General features: G+C 44.4%; 1 protein-coding gene across 2 annotated transcripts in view; it reads right to left on the bottom strand.

Moving 5' to 3' along the window:
• agrn (agrin) overlaps window positions 1-19771 on the bottom strand; it is a 471240-nt gene extending 451469 nt beyond the window's left edge. Inside the window, exons 1-2 of one of the 2 annotated variants that reach the window (XM_068017055.1) lie at window positions 19203-19771; window positions 8680-8941 (exon numbers count right to left, since the gene is read on the bottom strand). In XM_068017055.1, coding sequence (XP_067873156.1) covers window positions 8680-8941; window positions 19203-19406 — 466 coding nt within the window. In that variant the 5' untranslated portion in view covers window positions 19407-19771. The remainder of the gene's footprint in view (window positions 1-8679; window positions 8942-19202) is intronic. The other variant, XM_068017056.1, reaches the window with a different exon arrangement.
• Window positions 19772-21525: the final 1754 nt, after the last annotated feature.

Here is a 21525-nt window from a genome sequence, read left to right as displayed (position 1 = left end):
CACCTAGATAGAAAACTATCTGACATCACAGCTCGACTGTGTCCATACCTGGTGTCTCATACACGCCTACTTCAAAGGGATAAGTAGAACAATTTTTGGTTCCAATAGCTTTCCTGTCACAGGCCAACAACTCAACCTGGGTCTCTCTTTCTCTCTAACCTGGAGGACTTAGTGCTACCTCAGTACTTGCTTGTGGAAAAATGCGGCCCACTGTTGCGATGGCATGGCCTTTCATTACCCACTTGTAGCTTTGCTCACAGATAGTTCACAACCTGGAGGGTTGGAAGCTGGGAGCCAGCCGCTGGGCAATGTAAAGATGCCTAATGATGCAGCTGTCTTCATATGCTGCACAAGCACCCACCATGCAGACTTCATGGCCACATTTATAAACTCTAAATCCATGATTGCATTACTATATCTCAAGCTGCGGATCTTAGTATTCCAATTTAGGACCTATCCATCAAATGAGGCAATTGCACTAAATCTCCAGGTCCACTCAAGTCAAAAGAGGGCAAACCACTTAAGAAGAAATATTCAGCTGCAAGTCTGAGTCTTTGCACAGAATGAGAAATCTGGCCCGCCACAAGTCAGTTAATCAATCGCAAGTGCATGGTGCTTATTTATTCCCCTATCAATGCTCGTGAAAACACAGGTAACTCAGCACAGCCAAGGGCTTAGAAAAATCTATTCTATAAATAAAGCAGGACTGAGTTGTCTAGTCTTTATGAGGGATAAACTCCCAGGGGTTAGAGTTCACATAGGCCTTGAGGCCACAGGTTAGACACCCCTGGCTTAAGGATTTTCACATAGACAGAGGTAAAGCAAGCAAACTTTCCATCCAATTAGTCAAAGGATTTGCAGCAAATTCAACTAATCTACGGTATTGTTCTGCTGAAAGCTTTGGAGCACAGCCCATTTCTAATGCCTGTTCTTCAACAGGGCATGAAATAAGCAACAGAGCACAGCGTAGCATAAGAGATATTGCTAACCAGCTCCATACGCTATTACTTATTCTGGAGAAGCGTCCCCTTGGTTAAGTGGGTAAATGCAATGCCGAGCGTGGAATTGAGCCACACAAACCAGGAAGGCCTCAAATTCAGTCCCCTGTCTGCGTCGTCCTTCCAGTCATTGCTGACATCTTGTGCCATTGTTTCCTGTCCATTTCTCCTCAGTGAAGCAATTTGGGAGGTTTGCTATGTTAAAAAGATCCTAAATAAATGGAAGCTGATGTTGAGTTGGCTGATCTCAGTGAGAGAGTGGCATTGGGAGTGCTACAATCACTCAGCACCCCCAATTTTATTTGATGAAAGACAGACACCCACAGCCCACACACCCACCTAGTGCAGCCTATTTTATTTTTTAAATTATATCTTCATTAATGTTCTGCATTGTAGGCTTAGTGGTTTAAAACCCAAAGACTTACTGAGTATTTATGGAAGAAGATAAATCCCACTATAAAAAGGCCACCTCATAGTTTATGTTTCCTTCTCTACTCCTCCACTCGCATATAGGCACTGACATCAATATAATTCAAACCACACTATAATTTAAAATTGAACTGGCATCACTTTTCTGCTAAAGTGCCTGTCAAAATAACATTGCATCCTCCATTTTCTCCTCCATTGACTTAATTTTGCTACTTAGGAAGAACAAAACCACAGCCAGATGCCCTGATGGCTCATGGGGGAGCAAATGGTGGGATAAAGCATAATGTAGACCCAGAAGATGCAAAGCCTGATCCCTGGTCTGAATAAAGTGGTCCAACTGGCTGCAAGAGCAGTACATGTCTGCAGGACAAAAATAAGTGTGGGGGGGGGCAAGAGAAAGGAACACAAGGAAAGACATGCATCTTTATAGTGCCTTTCACGACCTCAGGTCAACCCCAAAGCATTTAACAGTCAATGAAGCACTGTTGAGGTTAGATTAGATTTAAATTAGAGATACAGCACTGACGTATATTCACTATTGCCACAAAACAGACTAGAGCTGTTCTCATGTTATGAGAGACCTGTGCCAGCACTTCTGGTTTCAGATGCATCCATCTCACCAAGCCGACTGCAACCCAAAAGATAAGCCTGCCCAGATTTGTAAGACCAGCTACCAGGAAGGACCAGTGCAAAACGGATTTGTGTTCAGGTTGTTGCTAATTCAGTGCGAGGCTCATTGATTGGAAATTGCTCATGCATTGTCACTGGTCTCACATAATCGAAAAAGAGAAAAACACTGGAAAAGGTGTATAGCTAAAATGGTAACTTGTCTTTTCATACGCACCTATTGTGCATTTTCAGTTGGAAGTCAGTCCTGGTCAGTGCTCAAAGAGCTGCACTGAAACTTGTGTCTACAGTCATGAGCGAGGGTAGGTTTGGGTTACAATGTGATGGCACCTCCTTCCTCACCATGCCTGGCTACATTCACACTCACTTGGTTGCGGTGGTAGACTTGTGAAACTGCACTGCAGCAAGAACCTGCACCTCTACAAGAGGAAGCAAAAGGAAAAGTGTCTAAAGATGTGTAAGAGTTTAATAAGAAATGAAGATTCTTCTCAGTTTGCATTATTGGCAATTACACGCTTCAAATCCTTTAGTGTTTGTGGACAGCATCTGACTCAGCTGCATCAAACCGAACCCCTCCACGTGAAGGATGGACTGGTACAGTCAAGGCTCATTATTAAATGGCAAGATTCCAGAGGACAACAGACAACCAGAGCCTCAGAACCTCTACCCCAGCAAGCAGTCAATATCTTTAGAGAACGGGAGTGGAGAAATGGAAGCAGAATTCCTTGTAGGACTAAAACTTTGAGAAGAATGCACATATTAGGGATACAGCACAATTCTATAGATTACACTAACTACCAGGGGTTCCAATAGGTCTGTTGGAAGTAGAAACTCATTAGGGAATTTGTGCTGTACATATCCTGATTGAAGATGATAGCCTGCCACCTGATGAAACAAGGTAACAAGACAGCTTCCCTGAAAATAAATCCATTCAGCTATCTAGCATTGACAAGCCAGAGAAACAAATCCCTCACACCCATTCATAACATTTCACTGAAGCGGCACTGTTGGCATGCACTCACAAACAGCAGCACTGTAGCAAATCAGCTGTCAGGTAACAACACAAGGCAGATACAGATCAGGGAGACCAGCCTGGCTCATTCATCCAGAGCAAAGTCCGCCCCTACCACACCTTCGATCAGCCCATTCAGCTACTCAAGGTATTTTTAAAATGGAATCTGTTTGGATTGTGGTGGGACGCCTAAATATGCTCCTGATATTTGCATGACTAAAAAACCACCCTCCCTATCCAGGTAGCAGAATTACAGATCACATTTCTATCTGTTGTTCTGGAGTAAAAGGGAGCAGATTTAGCAATGTAGAGCTTGGGGAACCAACACATTGCTCCATGTTCCTGCAATCCAAACTCTACCAACCCTAAATGTAGACGCAGATTGCAAAGAATTTAAGGTTTTTACCTCCAATAGTCTAGTTGAAGTCCATTTGTTGCATTGATGGCTGTATGACGAGCTTCCCCATATTAGTGCTAAATTTGCCTTTTTCTCTGTTTGAAACTCCTGACCTGTCACAGACAAGGATGTTCCCTGATTCTCCACCTATCACATGGCACTTCATATGCTAGGTGGCAAATAGTACAAACAGGGATTGGCTTTCCCTGCCATAATGGTGGTTACTTTAATAATACTTGGAATTTTTCATCCAATTTTCCATCTCCATCAAACCAGAAACAGTGTTCTGTAACAAAGCCTGAGTCACTTAAAAAAAACAGATCAAAAGAAGCATATCAACTGTGAAATGTTTGTCGGTCGTGATACAGGTCCTTTGCTGGTTTACCCTTTACAGATAATCATACTTCCTTGACATATTTCAGCTCCACTAATCTATGCCAGTATCAAGGGTCTCCAGGAGCAATTTGAAGAGTTAAATCCTACACCCAGATTCTAATCAGTGCTTGGATGATCTCATTTGGTGTTAATGGGATATGCAAACTGAAGCCAGCTCAGTCTTTTTCGGAAGGGGAGCTCCAAGCCTTCAAAAGAAGATTCTGTCCCCTCTCCCTTCCTTCCATAATGGAAAGTCACATGACATGATGTAGGTGTAAATTAGGGACTTAACTATTGCAGAAACTGACTGATCTGTGCTGAGGGACAGTTTTTCTGTTAATAACTGCTCCAAAACCCCTGTACACTATATCATTCATTGAGCATAGAATAAAGGTCAGACTCTACCAATTAGGAAGCAATAGAACTAAAAATGTTCCTGATCTTGTGGGTAGGGGAGGGGGTGGTGAATGCAGGATTTGCTGCTCACTGTGATCCTGAGTCATACACATCAGAAGGGTCTCAAGTTCCATCTCCAGACTGTGTTCAGTTAATTGGTCTCTGCTGTGGCAGAAATAGAGGGGCGGGGGGTGGGGGGGGGGGCTCCAACTGGCCTCATCTCCCTGGTCTATAGTGAGAGACCCCACTCAATAATCCCTGATGGGAAAGGCATGTGGAGATTAGTGGGTGAAGCCTGCCAACAGTTCATTGTCTACCCTCACATACGAAATTGCTACTTAGATATAACAGCTGGTACCAAAGATGCAAAACACTTTGTTCAGAATAGATAAATCAGAAAATATCAAGGAGATATCAACATTATTATGGAGGATAAAAAGATACATCTGTTCAATCGGTGCTTGCGATAGCAGTAACTGTGCAGGCTACAAGCACTCCTACTGCTGTCCCACCAGAGAGCAATTCATGCAGCACAGGCTGGTATTGATACTTGAAACCCTTGTCTCAGTACCAAAGCTGGCAGTGCATTACCCCGCCCCCCCTTCAAAAAATTGAACACACTTTGTCCACTGAACACCAAAGCCAGAGCTATAGTTTACATATGATGGGGGGATAAGTTGGTGTGCAGGGGTACTGGAGCTCAAAAACAGTAGTCATTAGAAGGAAAACTTGTTTGTCAGCATATAGAAGTGAACATGTGTCCTTTGAGCACAGTGCCAGATCAACTTCTGCAATCCTTGGATCAACAGGTAAGCCCCCGATGCACAGCATTGGCACATGGAGGGGAAAGTATTTGGAAGGGGTTTGCACAAGTTTAAATCAAAAAGTGTTGGCTTGGTTTAGTTAGGAACGTTCTCATCCAAGTCAGGAGGATATGGATCTCAAACTCTACTACAGCACTTAAACGCACAGCCTTGCTTCAATTATCCAAGGTGGCATTAACCGAGGCTCTGCCTTCCTGTTCCAGTGGACATCAAAGATCCCATGGTACTATTCAAATAGCAGGGATCTGTCTAGGCCAGTATTTCTCACTCACCTAATACCCCGCATAAGAACAGTAACTTCTCATGCATTTAATTTCTTGTCTGTTGGACCTAAATCTGCACAAATTAGCTGCTGCATTTGCTTACATAACAGTTACTGCACTTCAAAGTATTTCATTGGCTGTGAATTGCTTTGAGATGTCCCAATGTTCTTCCTTTCATCCATCATATTTCATGTAACCTCCAAGCCAATTACCCAACAAACCTAAACTGAGAAGCAGTTTGCAAGCCAATCTGCACTCATAATATGACCTCTCCACACCTGGGTCATGGCAAGGGGGAAATTGGACCAATTTTGTAAATGACACGACTTTGTAAACCAAATTTACAATGTGGGGGTGGCAGAAAGATTTGTCCATTGCAACAGTACTGGGGAACGAGGCACTGCAATTCTCAACCACAGTCTAACAAGAGAAACACAGTCCACGTAGAATACAAGTACTGGGTACAAAATGGCCAGTGCCATAACTGAAGTGTTGCATTGAAAACCCACTTACTACCTTTGGCAAATTAGTGAGTAAAATGACCACTCATTCATTGTAGTATTGTGCCATACAGACTGGGTGGTACAAGGTACAATCATCAATGAACCAGGAGGTGTGGCAATTACATCATGTCAGCCTTGGCTCAATGGTTGTGTTCTTGCCTCTGAGTCAGGAAGTCATTGGTTTAAATCCCACTCCAAACACAAGCACATTATTGAGGCTAACACGTTAGTGCAGCACTGTGGGATTTATGCATTGTCAGATGAGACATTAAACTGTCTTCTCTGGTGGATGTGAAAGATCCCTTGGCACTATTTGAAAGAAAAGCAGAAGGTTTCTCACTAATATTTAGCCCTCAACCAACATCACTAAAACAAATTATCACCAAACAGGCAGAGAGTTCCCTGCCTCACAGCTCATGCAGTAGACAGAACCTCCACCAATGCAGCACTCCCTCAGTACTGCCCTCAATTAGCTTCAGTACCCCTGGGCACAGGAGACAAGACAAAAGGACAAGAAGAAAAATCTAATGGCCACAGTCTCATTCATGTTTGCTCGCTAATGGTTCCTGCTGAAAGGCAAGTTACCTCCAAGCGTATATGAGGCAAGGACAGAATCAGCCATGCCCTCACAGGTCAAATAGCTTCATTCTCCTGACTCACAAGGAAGGGAGACCACACCCTAGTAAGAATTAAGAGCCTTCAGGAAAGTAGGGGAGAAAAGGAAGCAACCAACTATATAATTAGTAAAGTAGGCAGCAATGGAGGGCAATAAATAGAAACCAACAAAATAGCAACACAGTTTGCAGCAGCATCAAAACCTCTTAACTAGGTTACTCTTTTGTAACTTTCATTAAATATACAGAAAACAGCAGGTTCCCTCAATTTTCTTTTATAAAGGGTTTGAAAGAAATATGAATTTATCATGAACTAAATCTTATGATGACAGGAAAAGATTTGCTTCATATAATTTTGACTAGTTTTCAATGTGTACAATTACAGTTTGGAGTCTGAGCAGAAAATTAAATTGCAGCCTTTGAAAAAAAATAAATACTATGATGATCAGTCTCAATTCTAAAGGCATTTCTTCCAGCTTTCTCAGTTAATTGCACTAATCTCCAGTATATCAGCTGTGATGCCAATGTTACAGAATACATTGTTGGCTGCTTTGATCAGTCCACCTTCAATTCAAAAGATCCCGATTATATTCACTAGTCTTGAAGCAACCAGAGCTTTTCATGTACTTGGAACTGATTTTTCTAACAAGAGTTGGCATTTTTAGAGCAGGCACAAAACAATAAAACCTTCATTTCAAGATTCATTTTTGTCTTTCTTTTCCCTCCCCGATCCCGTTCCCATCCCAGTTTCTATCCCCTTTTGCCCCTCCTCTTACTCTGGTACATCTCTGCAAGTGCTGGAAACCTTCTCGTCTCCCAGCTAAGTGACCATTCTGTGTGTGTGAAATTCAGCATGGAGTGCCAGCGGGCACCACAGATGGACAAATGGTAGACGAGCCAGGTTCAGTTCTGGCCTGACCTCCACACAGTTAGAATTTCTAGCAGGGGTGACCAGACAGCGTTCAGAATGAAGGCACCCAATTCCCTAGCAAAAGCACTAAGATCAATTATAACAGATGTCAGCTTAGCTCAGTTTGTAACATTCCTGCCTTAAAGTCATCTTAAAATCCCTACTCCAGGACTTGGATACATAATATAAGAGGGCAAATCTTCGGTACTGAGGGAGTGCTGCATTGCCAGAGGCATCATCCTTTGGATTAAACATTAAAGCAAGGTCTCTTCCTCCTGTTCAAGTGAAATACTCCATGCTACTATTTGAAGTTTGCAGATGAGCAGGCAGTTTGTCAGTTGTCCTGGCCAATATTCTCTTCTCAAATACCACCAAGAACAGATTAACTGGATGTTTCGCTTACTCCTGTGAGTGGGACTTCCCAGTGTTTTTTTAAAATTCTTTCATGGGATGTGGGCATCACTGGCGGGGCCATCATTTGTTGCCCGTCCCTAATTGCCCTTGACAACGGAGTGGCTCGCTAGTCCATTTTCAGAGGGCAGTTAAAAGTCAACCACATTGCTGTGGGTCTGGAGCCACATGTCAGCCAGACCAGGTAAGGACAGCAGATTTCGTTCCCTAAAGGACATTAGTGAACCAGCTGGGTTTTTATAACAATCGTTTCATGACACCATTACTGAGACTAGCTTTTAATTCCATATTTTTGTTAATTAAATTTGAATTCCACCAGATGCCTTGGTGAGATTTGAACCTATGTCCCCAGTGCATTAGCCTGGGCCTCAGGATTACTTGCCCACTGACATTATCACTATGCCACCTTCTCCCCTTAAACTGGCTGCATAATAAAATGGAGACCTCACTTCAAATGTAATTTAGATAGAGCCTTATTGTATCTATTGGGATGTTCAAAGCACTTCAGGTGCAGGAGTAGGAATATGACTTGCTTTCAGCACCTCTCGGCTACAGGGGAGAAATATAAAGTTTCCTACATCTGATCCCTAGCCTATTTTGGAGAACACACCTGTAGAGTTGCAAGATGAAGATAAGATCAGGCTCAGCTGTAATATCCTCCACATTGGAGCCACCTGCCAAAATTCAGTATTAAAGCTTCCGACTGGCATCATTTTTAACGTCAGTGGTAAGCTATTTACTTTCAACTGAAGTAATACCTCACATGAAGGTACTTGTGCCAAGATGTCAGGAGCCACCCTGTGAATCAGTATTCCAGAATTTGGAGAGAATTGGTGGTTTGGGTGGGCGGAGGGGATGGGGTGCAGTAAAGGGAAATAAAACTCAAACCAAAAAGGAAAAACACACGAGCAAGTCCAAACCTTCCACGCAGTTCTCCACCTCCTCCAGGTTTCGAAGAGTAATCCTCATGAGGCTGGAGCTGAGCATCAGCTCGTTTTTGTGAGCCGGCCACATGGACTTTGGTGCCACGTTCACGAAGAAAATCCGAGTGTCGCCCGTGGAAACTTGGTTCTCACAGATTAAGGGATCACCGAAGCCACAGATCATCACTTTATTCCCACCGTCCAAGAGGATCTCATTCTTCACTGTGTCTCTGCCTTTCAGGTACCTCCAGACGCGCACCTACAATGTACAATGAAACACAAATAAATACTGAGCAGTTAGTGCAAGAGTCAGAGCTTCACATAAATGATTCAAGTTTCTAGTCCAGTTAGGGACCACAAGGAGTTGTGGCTCAGTTAGCAGCATTCTTGCCTTGGAGTCAGACTGTTGTGGATTCAAGTCCTGCTTTAGAGACTTGAGCACAAAATCTCGGCTGATGCTCCCTGTGCAGTACTGATGGAGTGCTGCACAGTCAAAGGTTTCATCTTGTGGATGAGACATTAATCCAAGACCCTGTCTCCCCTAAGGTCATGAAAGGTGCTATATAAATGCAAGTCTTTCCTTATTTTCCTTTAACCTCTATGCTAAGGCTGCAATATCTGAATGACAATAAACTGTTGTTAAACTGCTAGTTCTTGATACAGAAATTTGGTTTTATTATCTGGTCTATAAGCAAAACTAACAGCTCATCTTTTCCTTTGATGCTGGTCCTTTAGGACTCACTTCCTACTGTCCCTTGTCTCTTCATTCTTACCGATGTTCAGACATTCTGCATAGATTCAGCTATCTCCTTGATCCTGGAATGTATTTCACCAGTCACTTGCTAGGATTGTGCTTGACTTAAATATTCACCTCTACTGCGTTTATGGCCATGATCCCCACTGAAACCTCAATTGATATAATTTCCACCCCAGCTTTGTCATCGATTCACTTCAGGATTCAACACTAAATATTCAATCCTGTTTGATATCATCACTTGCCACCTACATTCACTCACAAAGTTACTGCAGTAAAGGTGTACTGGCTTGTCATTAGCACTCGCAGCTTTGACAGACATGCTACAAAAAAGACTTCTCTCCTGTGCAGACTGTTGGGCCTTAGCATGCCTGGTGCTCACAATGCTCTTTCTGCCTCTCCCAATGTTTTAAGGAAACGCACAGCCACTGTGATACCCGAATCAAAGAGACCAAGCAGGTCCCGGCCTTCATTGGAGTTAGCTGGTCTTGGTCAGGACTGAGAATACCATATTTGTAATGAGTTCTTTTTGTGTTGTCTGATGCATCATAAATGAGATGCGTGGAGTCCAGTTGGTTGAAGATCTCAAACAGGTTTACTGCAGCTACCTTATATACAGTACAGAGTGAACTATTTACAGAACCTGCCTCGAGGTGTTACAGTTGCAGAGTGAATCTGGGAAGTAGTCACATTACGGCATCCTAGTACTTAGCTCATTTGCATTCTATGATCTTAAAGGGACATCAGTCTTAAAGGCAATCACACAATATTCACCTTCAGCATTTCCAGGTTAGAGAAGGGACCATGAAGCCACTTCTAAATCAGTGTCCAATGAGCACTACTGAAAAGGCCAAGTGGCAGGATTCCACTCAGCTTTAGAGGCCCTATACCACAGAAGCGCCCCTACTAACTGAGGTGGTAGATATTCCTCTTTAGGGCTTTGGCACAAGAATTTGATGGGACCAATGACATTAATGGGAGAAAAAAATATACTATGTATATAAGTTTGCACTGAGTGCTGATAGCCCAGCAAGCTCTTACACCCAAAACCTGCTTAAGGGGAAGATTGATCCCTCAATTTCAAGGCTAACACACAGAGAATAGTCATTTGGGTGAGGCACTGGATGATTGTCAGTCCCATACTCAAAATCAGTGCCTTCAGGAAAGGAAGTGAAACTAAAGTTGATTTTGTCTTGAATTCAATTTACACCAAGACAACACCCTGCCTCCTCCAGCCCCTTTTCCCTTCCTAATCTTCTGGGATCACGTTAAACAATGAATCACACATGAAAGTACTTCATCCAACCGACAGTGCAGTACAAGTGTGTCTGTATAACATCACACAGCTGTTTTAAGTGAGAGAAATGCAAACAGAACAGGAAACCACAGTTAGTGAGACACTAAGCAGAGAGGCGTCTGATCCAAGTAAACACCTCTGGCAAATTGGCAGAGACATTTTAAAAGAAAGACAAACTTTTATATTAACATCTTTCATGCCCTCAGGATGTCCTGAAGAGCTTCACTTCTAATTAATTAATTTGGCAGTAAACTTGCTATTTTGTAAGCAAATACGCCAGCCAATCTGCCAACAGCAAGATTCCAAATTGGGCAAATAAGTTTCAACTTAAATGACTTTTGCTGGTGTTTGTCAGGATGCTGGAAGAAGTCCCTGTCCTTCTTCAAATAATGCGATGGGATCTTTAACATCCACCTGAAAAGGCAGACGAGGCCTCAAATATCATCTCAAAGACAGACCTGCAACAAAGCACGCTCCCTCATGCTCACTGAGTTGCCCAGATTATGTGCTGGAGCCCTAGAGTGTGGCTTGAATCTGCAACCTTCTGAGAGAAAGTGCTACCAATTGAACCAAAATGGCAGTCAAGTCCCAGGTCCACCTATTTATAGTCAATGAGCAGAATCTGTTGGCCTAGAGGGTGCAGGTGACAGACTGTTCCAAAAGCAAAATACTGCAGATGCTGAAAATCTGAAATAAAAACAGAAAATGCTGGAAATACTCATCAGGTCTGGCAGCATCCGTGGAGAGAGAAACAGGGTTAGCTTTTCAGGTCTGTGACCTTTCATCAGGACTGTTCCTCCCATTTCCTTGACTGCTACAATTTAGCACAGACAACAAGTTGCATTTGTATAAGTGTGTTTAACGTGGTAAAGCATCCCAAGGTGCTTCACAGACGCATTATCGAACAGAATTTGACACTGAGCCACATAAGGAGATATCTGGTCGAAAGTTTGGCCCCAGAGGTAGGTTTTAAAGGAGGAGAGGTAGAGAGGTGGAGAGATTTAGGGAGGGAATTCCAGAGCTTAGGGCCTTGGCAGCAAGGTATGGCCGCCTATGGTGGAACAATTAAATTTGGGAATGCTCAAGAGACCAGAATTAGATGAGTGCAGATATTTTGGAGGGTTGTCGGGCTGCAGGAGATTAAAAAGATTGATAGTTCCTTTGCCACCGACTCGATCCTGAGTTTGTGACAGAGACTGAAGACAATGATTTCTGTCTTTCCAACATTAGCTAATTATTATTATTATTAAGGCACAATGCCCATCTGATCTGTGTCGTGTTGCTGCCATATTATGCCATTCCCACTGGAGGTTGCCCTGACTTTAGTGGCAGTGCTATCATTCCACTGAGGTGGCAATAAGTCTCCAGTGGCAGGAAGATGTATATCATTCCCATCGCCTACCCGCCCCACACCCCCTGCCCACATGTATGCTCTTCATAGTAATGAAATAGAGACTAATAGCCCATTCATACCACAATACCACTTGCTGTGAAAACTGCTGTGCAATCCGAGCAGGCTTCCAAATTCATCCCATTTATTGAGTTGGAGGTACAGACCCACTGGAATGTGAAAGTCACTCAGACAGATGTGTTGGTTATTCAACCATGGAAGGCATCATGCACAAATCCTAATCTAGCCCCACGCACACATCTTCAGTCGAAGTCACTGTGCGATAGTGATCAGGAGTAGATTCTGAGGAAGGATCCATACCCGAAATATCTCGACTCTTCTCTGCAAGGGTACCTCCTGACTTGCTGAGCATTTTTGTTTTTTTTTGTTTCAGTAACAGGGAACCTCAATGCCCTTTTCCTTTCCCAAGGCCAGGCTTACAAGGTTGGTGGTCGCAGCCCAGGTTCATTGCCAGCCAAACTCAGCCAGCAGCACCGACAGCAAGCTGAACCTGGGGTCCTTCTCAAATCGGCATAGCTCAAGTTACACATCACCTTAACCACCGTGCTGTTAGAACTGCACAGAAGTTGGCCTTTTATGATTCAATACAATTACATGCAAAAAAAAAATTCCATGGAGCCTGGTTTTGTTTGAAAGCTGGCTGTATTCTGAATCCACTGTGCAGTATCAGAAAGCTTTGTCTGCCCCTAACCCCACCTCCCCAAAGTGTTGTCGCTGCCCCGGAATTTTTGTTGCATTGCTGTGTTGCTTTGGCTGCAGCTAAGATGTACTACTGACGAGAGCAAGTGTGTAGCTGTTTGTGGAAGAAAAAGAATCTTCGCATTACCTGCGGGAAATTAGTTCCAGTTGTGTCAGTTCCCCAACATGATAAATTTCAGATTCAATGCAGGTGAGAACCATTTATCATGTTGTGCAATGGGCCACATATGTTGTTTAATAGGTCAGCCTGTCATTACTCACACGTAGAATGTTAACTCACCCAGTTTCCCTCTGTTCTGAGCAGCCAGTCTCAGCTCAGAAACCAACAGTGGGGACAAAAGAGAAAGTCAAGCTTTCATTTCAGAAATAGAACAAGATTAACTTACTTTTAATGTTTTTGTTTTTAAATGAAGTTACTGCATTGTGAAAATGTTAAAAACTTGGTAAAAATTAGTAACCATAGAAATTACAATGTAAAACAAGGCCTTTTGGCCCATTGTGTGTCTGCTAGCTCTCCAGCTGCAGCCTTTTCCTCTAATTCCAGTTCCCTGCCTTTTCCCCACATTTGATTATAATCTTCATTTTCAAATACTTGTCCTTGTCACTTCTAAATGCTAAAAAACAATCAAAATACTGTGCATGCTGGAAATCTAAAATTAAACAAAAAACAGGAAATGCTGGAAATACTCAGGATTTGTGGAGAGCAGAACAGAATTTTGGGTCCAATTTTAACTCTGCAAGTGGATGGGTTTTGAGTTAAAATCTCGCTCAATGTTACAGGTCGCTGACCTTTCATCAGAATCCGCTCGGATGAAATTTCACCGGCCTGAAACGTTGGCCGGAATTTTACGCCCCCCCTCCCTCCCCCATCCATCCTGGGAACGGGCTGGCAGGCAGGTTGGGGGCAAAACTTTTTGGGAGGCAGGGGGTGCCATTCCCATCGCCCACCTGCCTCCGCTGCTATTTTACCAGCAACAGGGAAAGTGTCAAACAGCGAAGATCCAGGATCAAATGAAAAACTAGGTGAAATACTGGGTCTTCAGCTTCCCAAGGTACTGTCAAGTAAGCTGGCAACACTCACTGTCTAGGTTCACATATGATAAATGGCCACTTAGGCAAGGTATATGAGAGCCATCTGCCTCTCCTGGAATCATACCACCATCTGAGTTAGCATCCTCAGGGAACATGGGGAAAAAAGACTTGTTTAGTAAGCCGTATAATTTAATTGCATTATTGCGTTCTGCATTAGTGGAGGCTTTTTTTTTGATGAAACTTTAAACCAACTTCCTTCCCCCACCCCATCTGATTGCTCAGTTGGCTGTGAAAGATCAAGTACCGTATTTAAAGTAAAGAAAATTCTTCCCGCATCTCCTGGCCAAAAATCCTCCCTCAACCTCTACCGCCGACCAAGATTCTATTTTCTGTCTGTGGGGCCTTGCTGTGCACAAACTGGCTGCTGCATTTCTCACACAACAGATTGCACATCAAAAACATGCCATTGTCTGGGACGTCTGGATGTTAATTGTGTTTGATCATATGCAGATGAAGGGTGTTAATTAGGGTCTTACTTGAGCATATGTAAGGAGACACTTACTGAAACTGGGTGAAGGTTTGAGTGAGGAGCTGCATTTTTGTAATCATTTTACTTTGTAAAATAAATGCAAGACTGAGTAAAGATTGGCTCCAGCATCATCCTCCAACAACAAGCTTTCTGGAACACAACTCTGGGGACTGTGATAAAAATCCATGTAAAGGCAAGCTCTTCCTTCTGTCATGTCTATACTCTTCACTCTTCGCAAGTACTTTTGTGCAACAAGGTCAGTCTCATGCTGTTGTGGTTGACATTTCGCTGCTACTCATAAATAAACAGAGCTTATCCCGACCCTTCAAGTAAAATCCAAGCCAATGTTTGAGAAAGGATTTGTTTACAAGTAGATGGAAGGAATTTCTCACTCCAGCCTAGTGCTGATCGCAGTCTTGAAATTTACACTTCATATCAATCTGGAACTAATTTCGGGGCGGCACAGTGGCACAGCGGTTAGCACCACAGCCTCACAGCTCCAGCTGAACCGGGTTCAGTTCTGGGTACTGCCTGTGCGGAGTTTGCAAGCTCTCCCTGTGACCGCGTGGGTTTCCCCCGGGTGCTCCAGTTTCCTCCCACAGCCAAAGACTTGCAGGTTGATAGGTAAATTGGCCATTATAAATTGCCCCTAGCATAGGTAGGAGAATGGTGGGGATGTGGTAGGGAATATGGGATTAATGTAGGATTAGTATAAGTGGGTGGTTGTTGGTCAGCACAGACTTGGTGGGCCGAAGGGCCTGTTTCAGTGCTGTATCTCTAAATAAACAAATATGTTGTTCCCTGCCCAGTCGAGTAGTATGAGTCATGGTCTAGGTTCACACAAAGAATGGTCAGTTGTGCACGATACCGGGGGCAACTTGCCTTTGCAGTACTATACCCCAAAAGGAATCAGCATCCTATGGATGGGTGGAAGCAAAATTGAGACGGATTAAGAACATAAGAAATAGGAGCAGGAATGGGTCATATGACTGTACCCCTGACGCCCCACTCCATTTAATAAGATCATGGCTGATCTTTGACCTCAACTCCACCTTCTCACCCAATCTCCACATCCTTTGATACCCCTCCAGTCCACAAATCTATCGATCTCAGCCTTGAATATACTCAATGACTGAGCATCTACAGCTCTTCAGGGTAGATTCACAACCATATGAGGGAAGAAATTCCTCCTTATCTCAAACTTCAATGATCAACTCCTTATCCTGAGATTATGTCCTCTAATGCCAGATGCTGCTGCCAGGGAAAATAACCTCTCAGCGTCAAGCCTTCTCAGAATTTTACATGTTTCAATGAGATCAATTCTGATTCCTGTAACTCCGGATGCCCATTTCACTCAACCTCTCATCCCGGGAATTAAGAGCCGATGCTCACTCTCTCTGCCGGATTTCACAGTATTCAGGATTACCTGTAGACTTAGCAAAAGTAGTTGCTTATATGGGAACTTGAATGCTGTTCAACTTCCAAAAAGTACTAAACACCCACACATTATAATTGCAGTAGTTCTAAGTGTTAGTTGTTGGGTATTTCCAAGTTGCACAGAAAAAGTGGACACAGGAAAAATCCATAATTCCCATTGGTATTGGCAGGACCATTCACAGTACATGCAGTGTGGTCATGATCTCACAGAATGGAAGGATATGATGCCCAACATGATGGCTGGGATTTTGTGGGAATGAGCGAAGTCCTGAGAATGGGAGCCATTGTGGGTCCCAAGCGCGCAAGCAAGCAACAGGACCACGGCAGCAATCTTCCCAGCAGTGACTAATTAAGAGGCCCCTGCCAGGCCTCCCGGCCAATTAAGGACAGCGGACTGCCTCTCCATACTGCTGGCCCAATCAGAGGGCTGACAAGTCTGCAGCATTGGCAGCACCACCAATAGGGGTGGCCTATTCTTCGGCTGCAAGGGGGAAGGGATGATGCTTCCATATTGAAGCGCCATTGCAGAGAAGATGAAAAATGTATTTCTGTGCTGGGATCAGGCAGGCAGGCCCCTGCATTTGGAGGGGTAACCCCTCCAATGGCAGCATTGGGATCACAGGGGGTGGCCATGGCTGCCGGAGACCACCTCTTCGGAGCATGGAGTCTCTGGGGGTCCTCTGGAAATGAAGGTCCTCCCCTGCCCGAGAAACCAGCGGGAGACCGCCTACATGCAGCTGGCAGCCTTCCCATATTGTGGCGCAAATGTGACACCGCTGGCAAAATGCCAGCGGCCCGGGAACGTGGCAAGTAATTGGCCTTTTAGTTATTTATGTTGGCCCGGCGACAGGACTGCGTCAGGGAGCCCTTCCAATGCCATTCCATGACATTTTCCTTCCCAACGCTCTGCCTCCCAGCGCTGACAAAATCCCAGCTGATTGGGATTGTATTTATATAGCATCTTTAATGTAGTAAAACATCCCAAGACATTTCACAGGAGTGTTATCAAAACAACATTTGACACTGAGCCACATAAGGAAATATTAGGGCAGGTGACCAAAAGCTTGATCAAAGAAGTAGGTTTTAAGGAGCATCTTAAAGGAGGAGAGAGAGGTAGAGAAGTGGAGAGACATAGGGAGAGAATTGCAGACCTTAGGGTCTTGGCAGCTGAAGGCTCGGTCACCAATGATGCAGCAATTAAAATCAGGGATGCGCATAGAAGCCAGAATTGCAGGAACGCAGATACCTCAGGGGGTTGTGGGGCTGGAGGAGATTACAGAGATAGGGAGGGGCGGGGCCATAGAGGGATCTGAAAACAAGGATGAGAATTTTAAAACTGAGCGCTTGCTTAACCAGGAGCCAATGTTGGCCTGTGAGCACAGGGATGGGTGAACAGGACTTGGTGTGGGTTAGGATACGGGCAGCAGCAACACAAGCTCTACAGACCAGAGTGTCCCAGTTTCAATTCCTGCTGCAGGTTGAGTTGGCTAGTATCAGCCAGTGGTGGTAGGCACGGTACAATCAGCCTTAGAAGCTCTCCCATCTGCCAAACCAGGGGCTAAGGAGGGTCAGGAAAGAGCACTATCCAGTGAACACCGCTGGAAAAGTGCATATACTGAGCAGGGTAACCAGTAGCTACCACACACAAATACACGTGCACCACAGATACTGGAGAGAGGTCAATGGCCATGCAGCCGTACCCCAACGTCAGCTCCTGCCTTTGGGAGACAAGATAATTTGGATCAAAATTAACACTTCTTTTAGCAGTGTTCAGCAGATATCCCGAGACTGCCTGCACACAGTAAAGCCTAATAACTGACAAGATACACTTTTAATCTCCCACAATAGCTCAATGCTAAGCAACACAGATCAAAGCTGTCCAGTTTCGATCCATGGTCCGTACTGAGTTAGCTCATCCCAGCGAAGGCATCAGTGTGGACAATTCAAATACCGTCAGTGTACCTGGGTGAGTACGGGGGGGAAGAGTGTGGAAAGGATGAAAAAAAATCAGGTGTGTTCCAACACTAGAGCCTCACCCAACTGCTCCTATTGAAATAGGTGCATGGATGTGTGCGAGTATCAGTTAAGAGCTGCTGTGACACCCTTGCATGATGAAATAAATCTTTTGACACTCACTATCAAAGCTCACGCATTAAACATGGTTTGTTGGGTGAGATACCAGAGAACTTCCAGCACATGTCACCACCTTCAGGAGACTGAAGAACATGACTATTTCGGTTCTCACAGTGGGTATCACCACTGGGAATTTTTTTCCCCCTTCTACCACATACCAATAACCAGATCAGTCACTTCATGCAGAAGCCCCCCTTCAGCTACCCACTCATTACCTAAAATCTAACTGTTGAATTCTGAGTGAGTTCGGAACTGGTTGTAGAGTAGGAGGTGGTAGGGAAACAGACTTCTTTCAGTCTTGGAAATCTCTGCGAAATTTCATTGCTGGTTGGGATTTTTTTTTTAGAAAGTGTCAAACCTAACTCTGAAGAAAAAGGTCGGGCTCCTCTCAAAAGGCTCAACAAGTCAACATACCAACTGGAGATGAGCCTTATAAAGAATCTTTCAAAATGTTGAGTTTCAGGGTTTTTTGTGAGCAGTCTAATCTAGCGTAGAACCAATGTCAGTGGAATGCCCAGTACACACAGAAATACAAGTGAATAAAACTCAACAAACTGGTTATTGGTACAGATGGGGATTCCTAGGCTGGGGATATTGTTCCTGCAGCTACAGTATTTAAAGATTGCTCTTTGTAGAGTTTAAGTGCCCTGCAGCCATGTTAATTTCAGCATGCTCCGGCCCTATCTTACAGGAGGAATAGTTTAGTCATTGTAACCTCTACTGGAGGTGAGATCCACCACAACCGGGAAACACTGATCAACCAACTTCCCGAAACTTCAATAAAGCTTTCCAAAAAGCAAATAAACACACCGAAACTTGAACAACTCTTTGACCTAATCTTATAGCAATTCAGTCAACGCCTTTACATAATCAGTTTCGGGGACACTAAAAGCTGCCATCTATCAGAGCCCTAGGAGACACACAAAAAAGGGGAGAAAGCTTTTCTCTAGAATTCTAATCAATGTGTAACATTTAGCTCGCCCTCAGATACAAAAGGCCGGACGGTGAGATAACAACACTGTAAACCCTTGGAACAATAATGAACTTCCCTCGCAACCTTTACTTTGAGTAAGACTTTAAAGGAGATAAAATAAGTTAATAACTATGCTGCTAAGATAAAATGTAAATGCAACAAGTGGTGTATATTCCATCCCCCTTAATCAGAGTAAGTTTCAGTAAGTTTCACCCAGTGCAGTTTGTCTCTCTCTCTCTCTCTCCAAGCCCTTACCTTGCAAGAGTAGGTATTGTAAACAGGATCCACATTCATAATCTCCTCCACTGTTCCAGTTAAAACAACGTTGGCCTCTTCTTCCCTGCTCTCCAACTCCTTCTCTGGGCACAGACTACAGCAAACATCTATAGCAAGAGGCAGCAGGACTAGGAGATGAATGGAGAAAGTCAGCCGCTCGGCGCCTTCTCGTCCCATGGTCATCGACAAAGACACACAACAAGCAAAAGTACAGAGCGTCTGATGTGTTCGGTGCCTTCCCCGATCGCCCAGTCCCGGCTCCTGCTCTTGTTTGCAGCCGGATTTTTTTTTTCGTTAAGACATCCTGGGTTGCAAATACCCAGGAAGAGAGGATGGAGACAGAGGTTTGTCCCTCTCCTAACTTAAGCTAGCGGCGCTCAGACGGAATGCACAAAGATCAGCTTCTCTGTGTGGCTGGGCTCTCACATTTGCATAATCAGATTGCAGAATACTGATCAGCCCGCAACCTCTCCCTCTCACTTCATTTCATTCACTCTCCTTATTGCGATGCACACACAGCTTTAAAACGCCACCCCCCGGAAATGCAGCTAAAACCCCGGTGTTAATCAATAACCGCACGCCGACGTGATCAGACTGCTCTGTAAGGCTGGACAAGTTGGGAGAGACTTTCTGGTGGAATTTAGCGTTAGATAATAAATTCATCTGGCGGTTTATTCTTTTCCTCTATTGAGAAATGCAACACGGGTCGATGATTTTTTCTTTGTGAAACAAGTTGTAGTTTGTGGGTGTGTGTTGGAGGAGGCGGTGGGTCTAACCGTGGATCTGAGGAGAGGCAGCAGTGAGTAATGGTACACAGTACAGGTTTAGGATCGGTGCAAGGCAGTGTCTGTTCCTCCCCCGCATATATACATTCGGAAAATAGCCTTCTGCAATGTCAACTGGCTGCCAGGTTAGCTCCTAAGATAAGCAAAGACCACCACCAGCTCCAAAAGAGTCTCCCTCATCTAATCTCCGTTCTTAGGTTGGGCTCTGACTCTGGGTTTTTAGGCTTCACTTGCACCTGTTTGCTGATGACTGTGCACAAATTGCTGGTTCAGAGCTGGGTGCAATATAGCATGGACTTGTTCTCCAATGCACGCAACAGCTTCGGCTTTACAATCAGCACAAAGAAAACCGAAGTAATGTACCGGGTTGTTCCAGTAAAACTCTATCTCGAGCCCCCAAGGTTACAGTCCATGACCAGAACCTGTCAGTAGCAGATTAGCTCGCCTATCTCGGCTGCACGCTCTCAAGCTGTCTACATTGATGACGAGACATGTGCAAGAATTGACAAGGCAAGTGTAGACTTTGGCAGACTTCGCATCTGGGAGCGAAGAGGAGCAAGTCTGCCTACCAAACTGAAAGTTTATGGAGCAATAGATCTGCCCACTCTGCTCTACGCATGCGAGACTTGGGACTGTGTACCAGCGTCATGCCAAGAAGCTCAACCACTTTCACTTGAGCTGCCTTCAGAGGATTAGATGGCAGGACAAAATACCAGACACTGAGGTGCTCACCCAAACTGGCATGCCAAGCATCCACACCATATTGAGACAGTCACAACTGAGTAGGGCTGGTCATGTAGCTAGAATGCCTGACACTGGCTAACCAAAGCGAATCGTCTATGGAGAGCTTGAGTCTGGGCTGTGCTGTCATGGCGGTCAAAGGAAGCACTACAAGGAAACTCTGAAAGCTTTGCTTAGGAGTTTTGATATTGATCCTGAGTCCTGACAGAAGCTCACCCAGGATCACTGCACCTGGCACAACCAAATAAAGCGGCCTCCTGCCAAAGCAAGCGAATGTCAGAGGCAGAGAGAAACTGAAAGGAGAGGAAATCCCGAGCCAGCAGCTTGTCCAAAACTCAGTCGTCTGCAGTATCCTGCCCTATTGGCAGCAGAATGTTTTCAGTCCAGATCGGCCATAGCCGTCACCTACGTACCCACCGGAACGCTACCAAAGCCCCCCAGATGATGGACATGGTCATTTTCGTCTCGAAGGATGAACAACACCATAATGAGCATCAGTTCTGAGGTGTTGGGGTCATCAGGTGCGAGGTGCTTTTAGCGTTGCTGTATGTGGCGCAGGTCTGGTCCATACCCTGCTCCAGCAGTCACCTGAGCCATCTTCTGCTTTATCTAGAGATCAAAAATAGACCACGTCCACAGGGTCACCATGTACAAATTTCTAGATAAACGGGATAAAAGGTACCCAACGTCACCCTCATCCTGATGGCCACCTTCATGTGTGGCTGTATCAATATGTGCATAGACCCTTGTTACGCAAACACCAAGTGTCACTACAT

The sequence above is a fragment of the Heterodontus francisci genome, chromosome 37, assembly GCF_036365525.1.
Source record: "Heterodontus francisci isolate sHetFra1 chromosome 37, sHetFra1.hap1, whole genome shotgun sequence".
Taxonomy (NCBI): domain Eukaryota; kingdom Metazoa; phylum Chordata; class Chondrichthyes; order Heterodontiformes; family Heterodontidae; genus Heterodontus; species Heterodontus francisci.
This window is presented reverse-complemented; position numbering and strand designations above follow the sequence as displayed.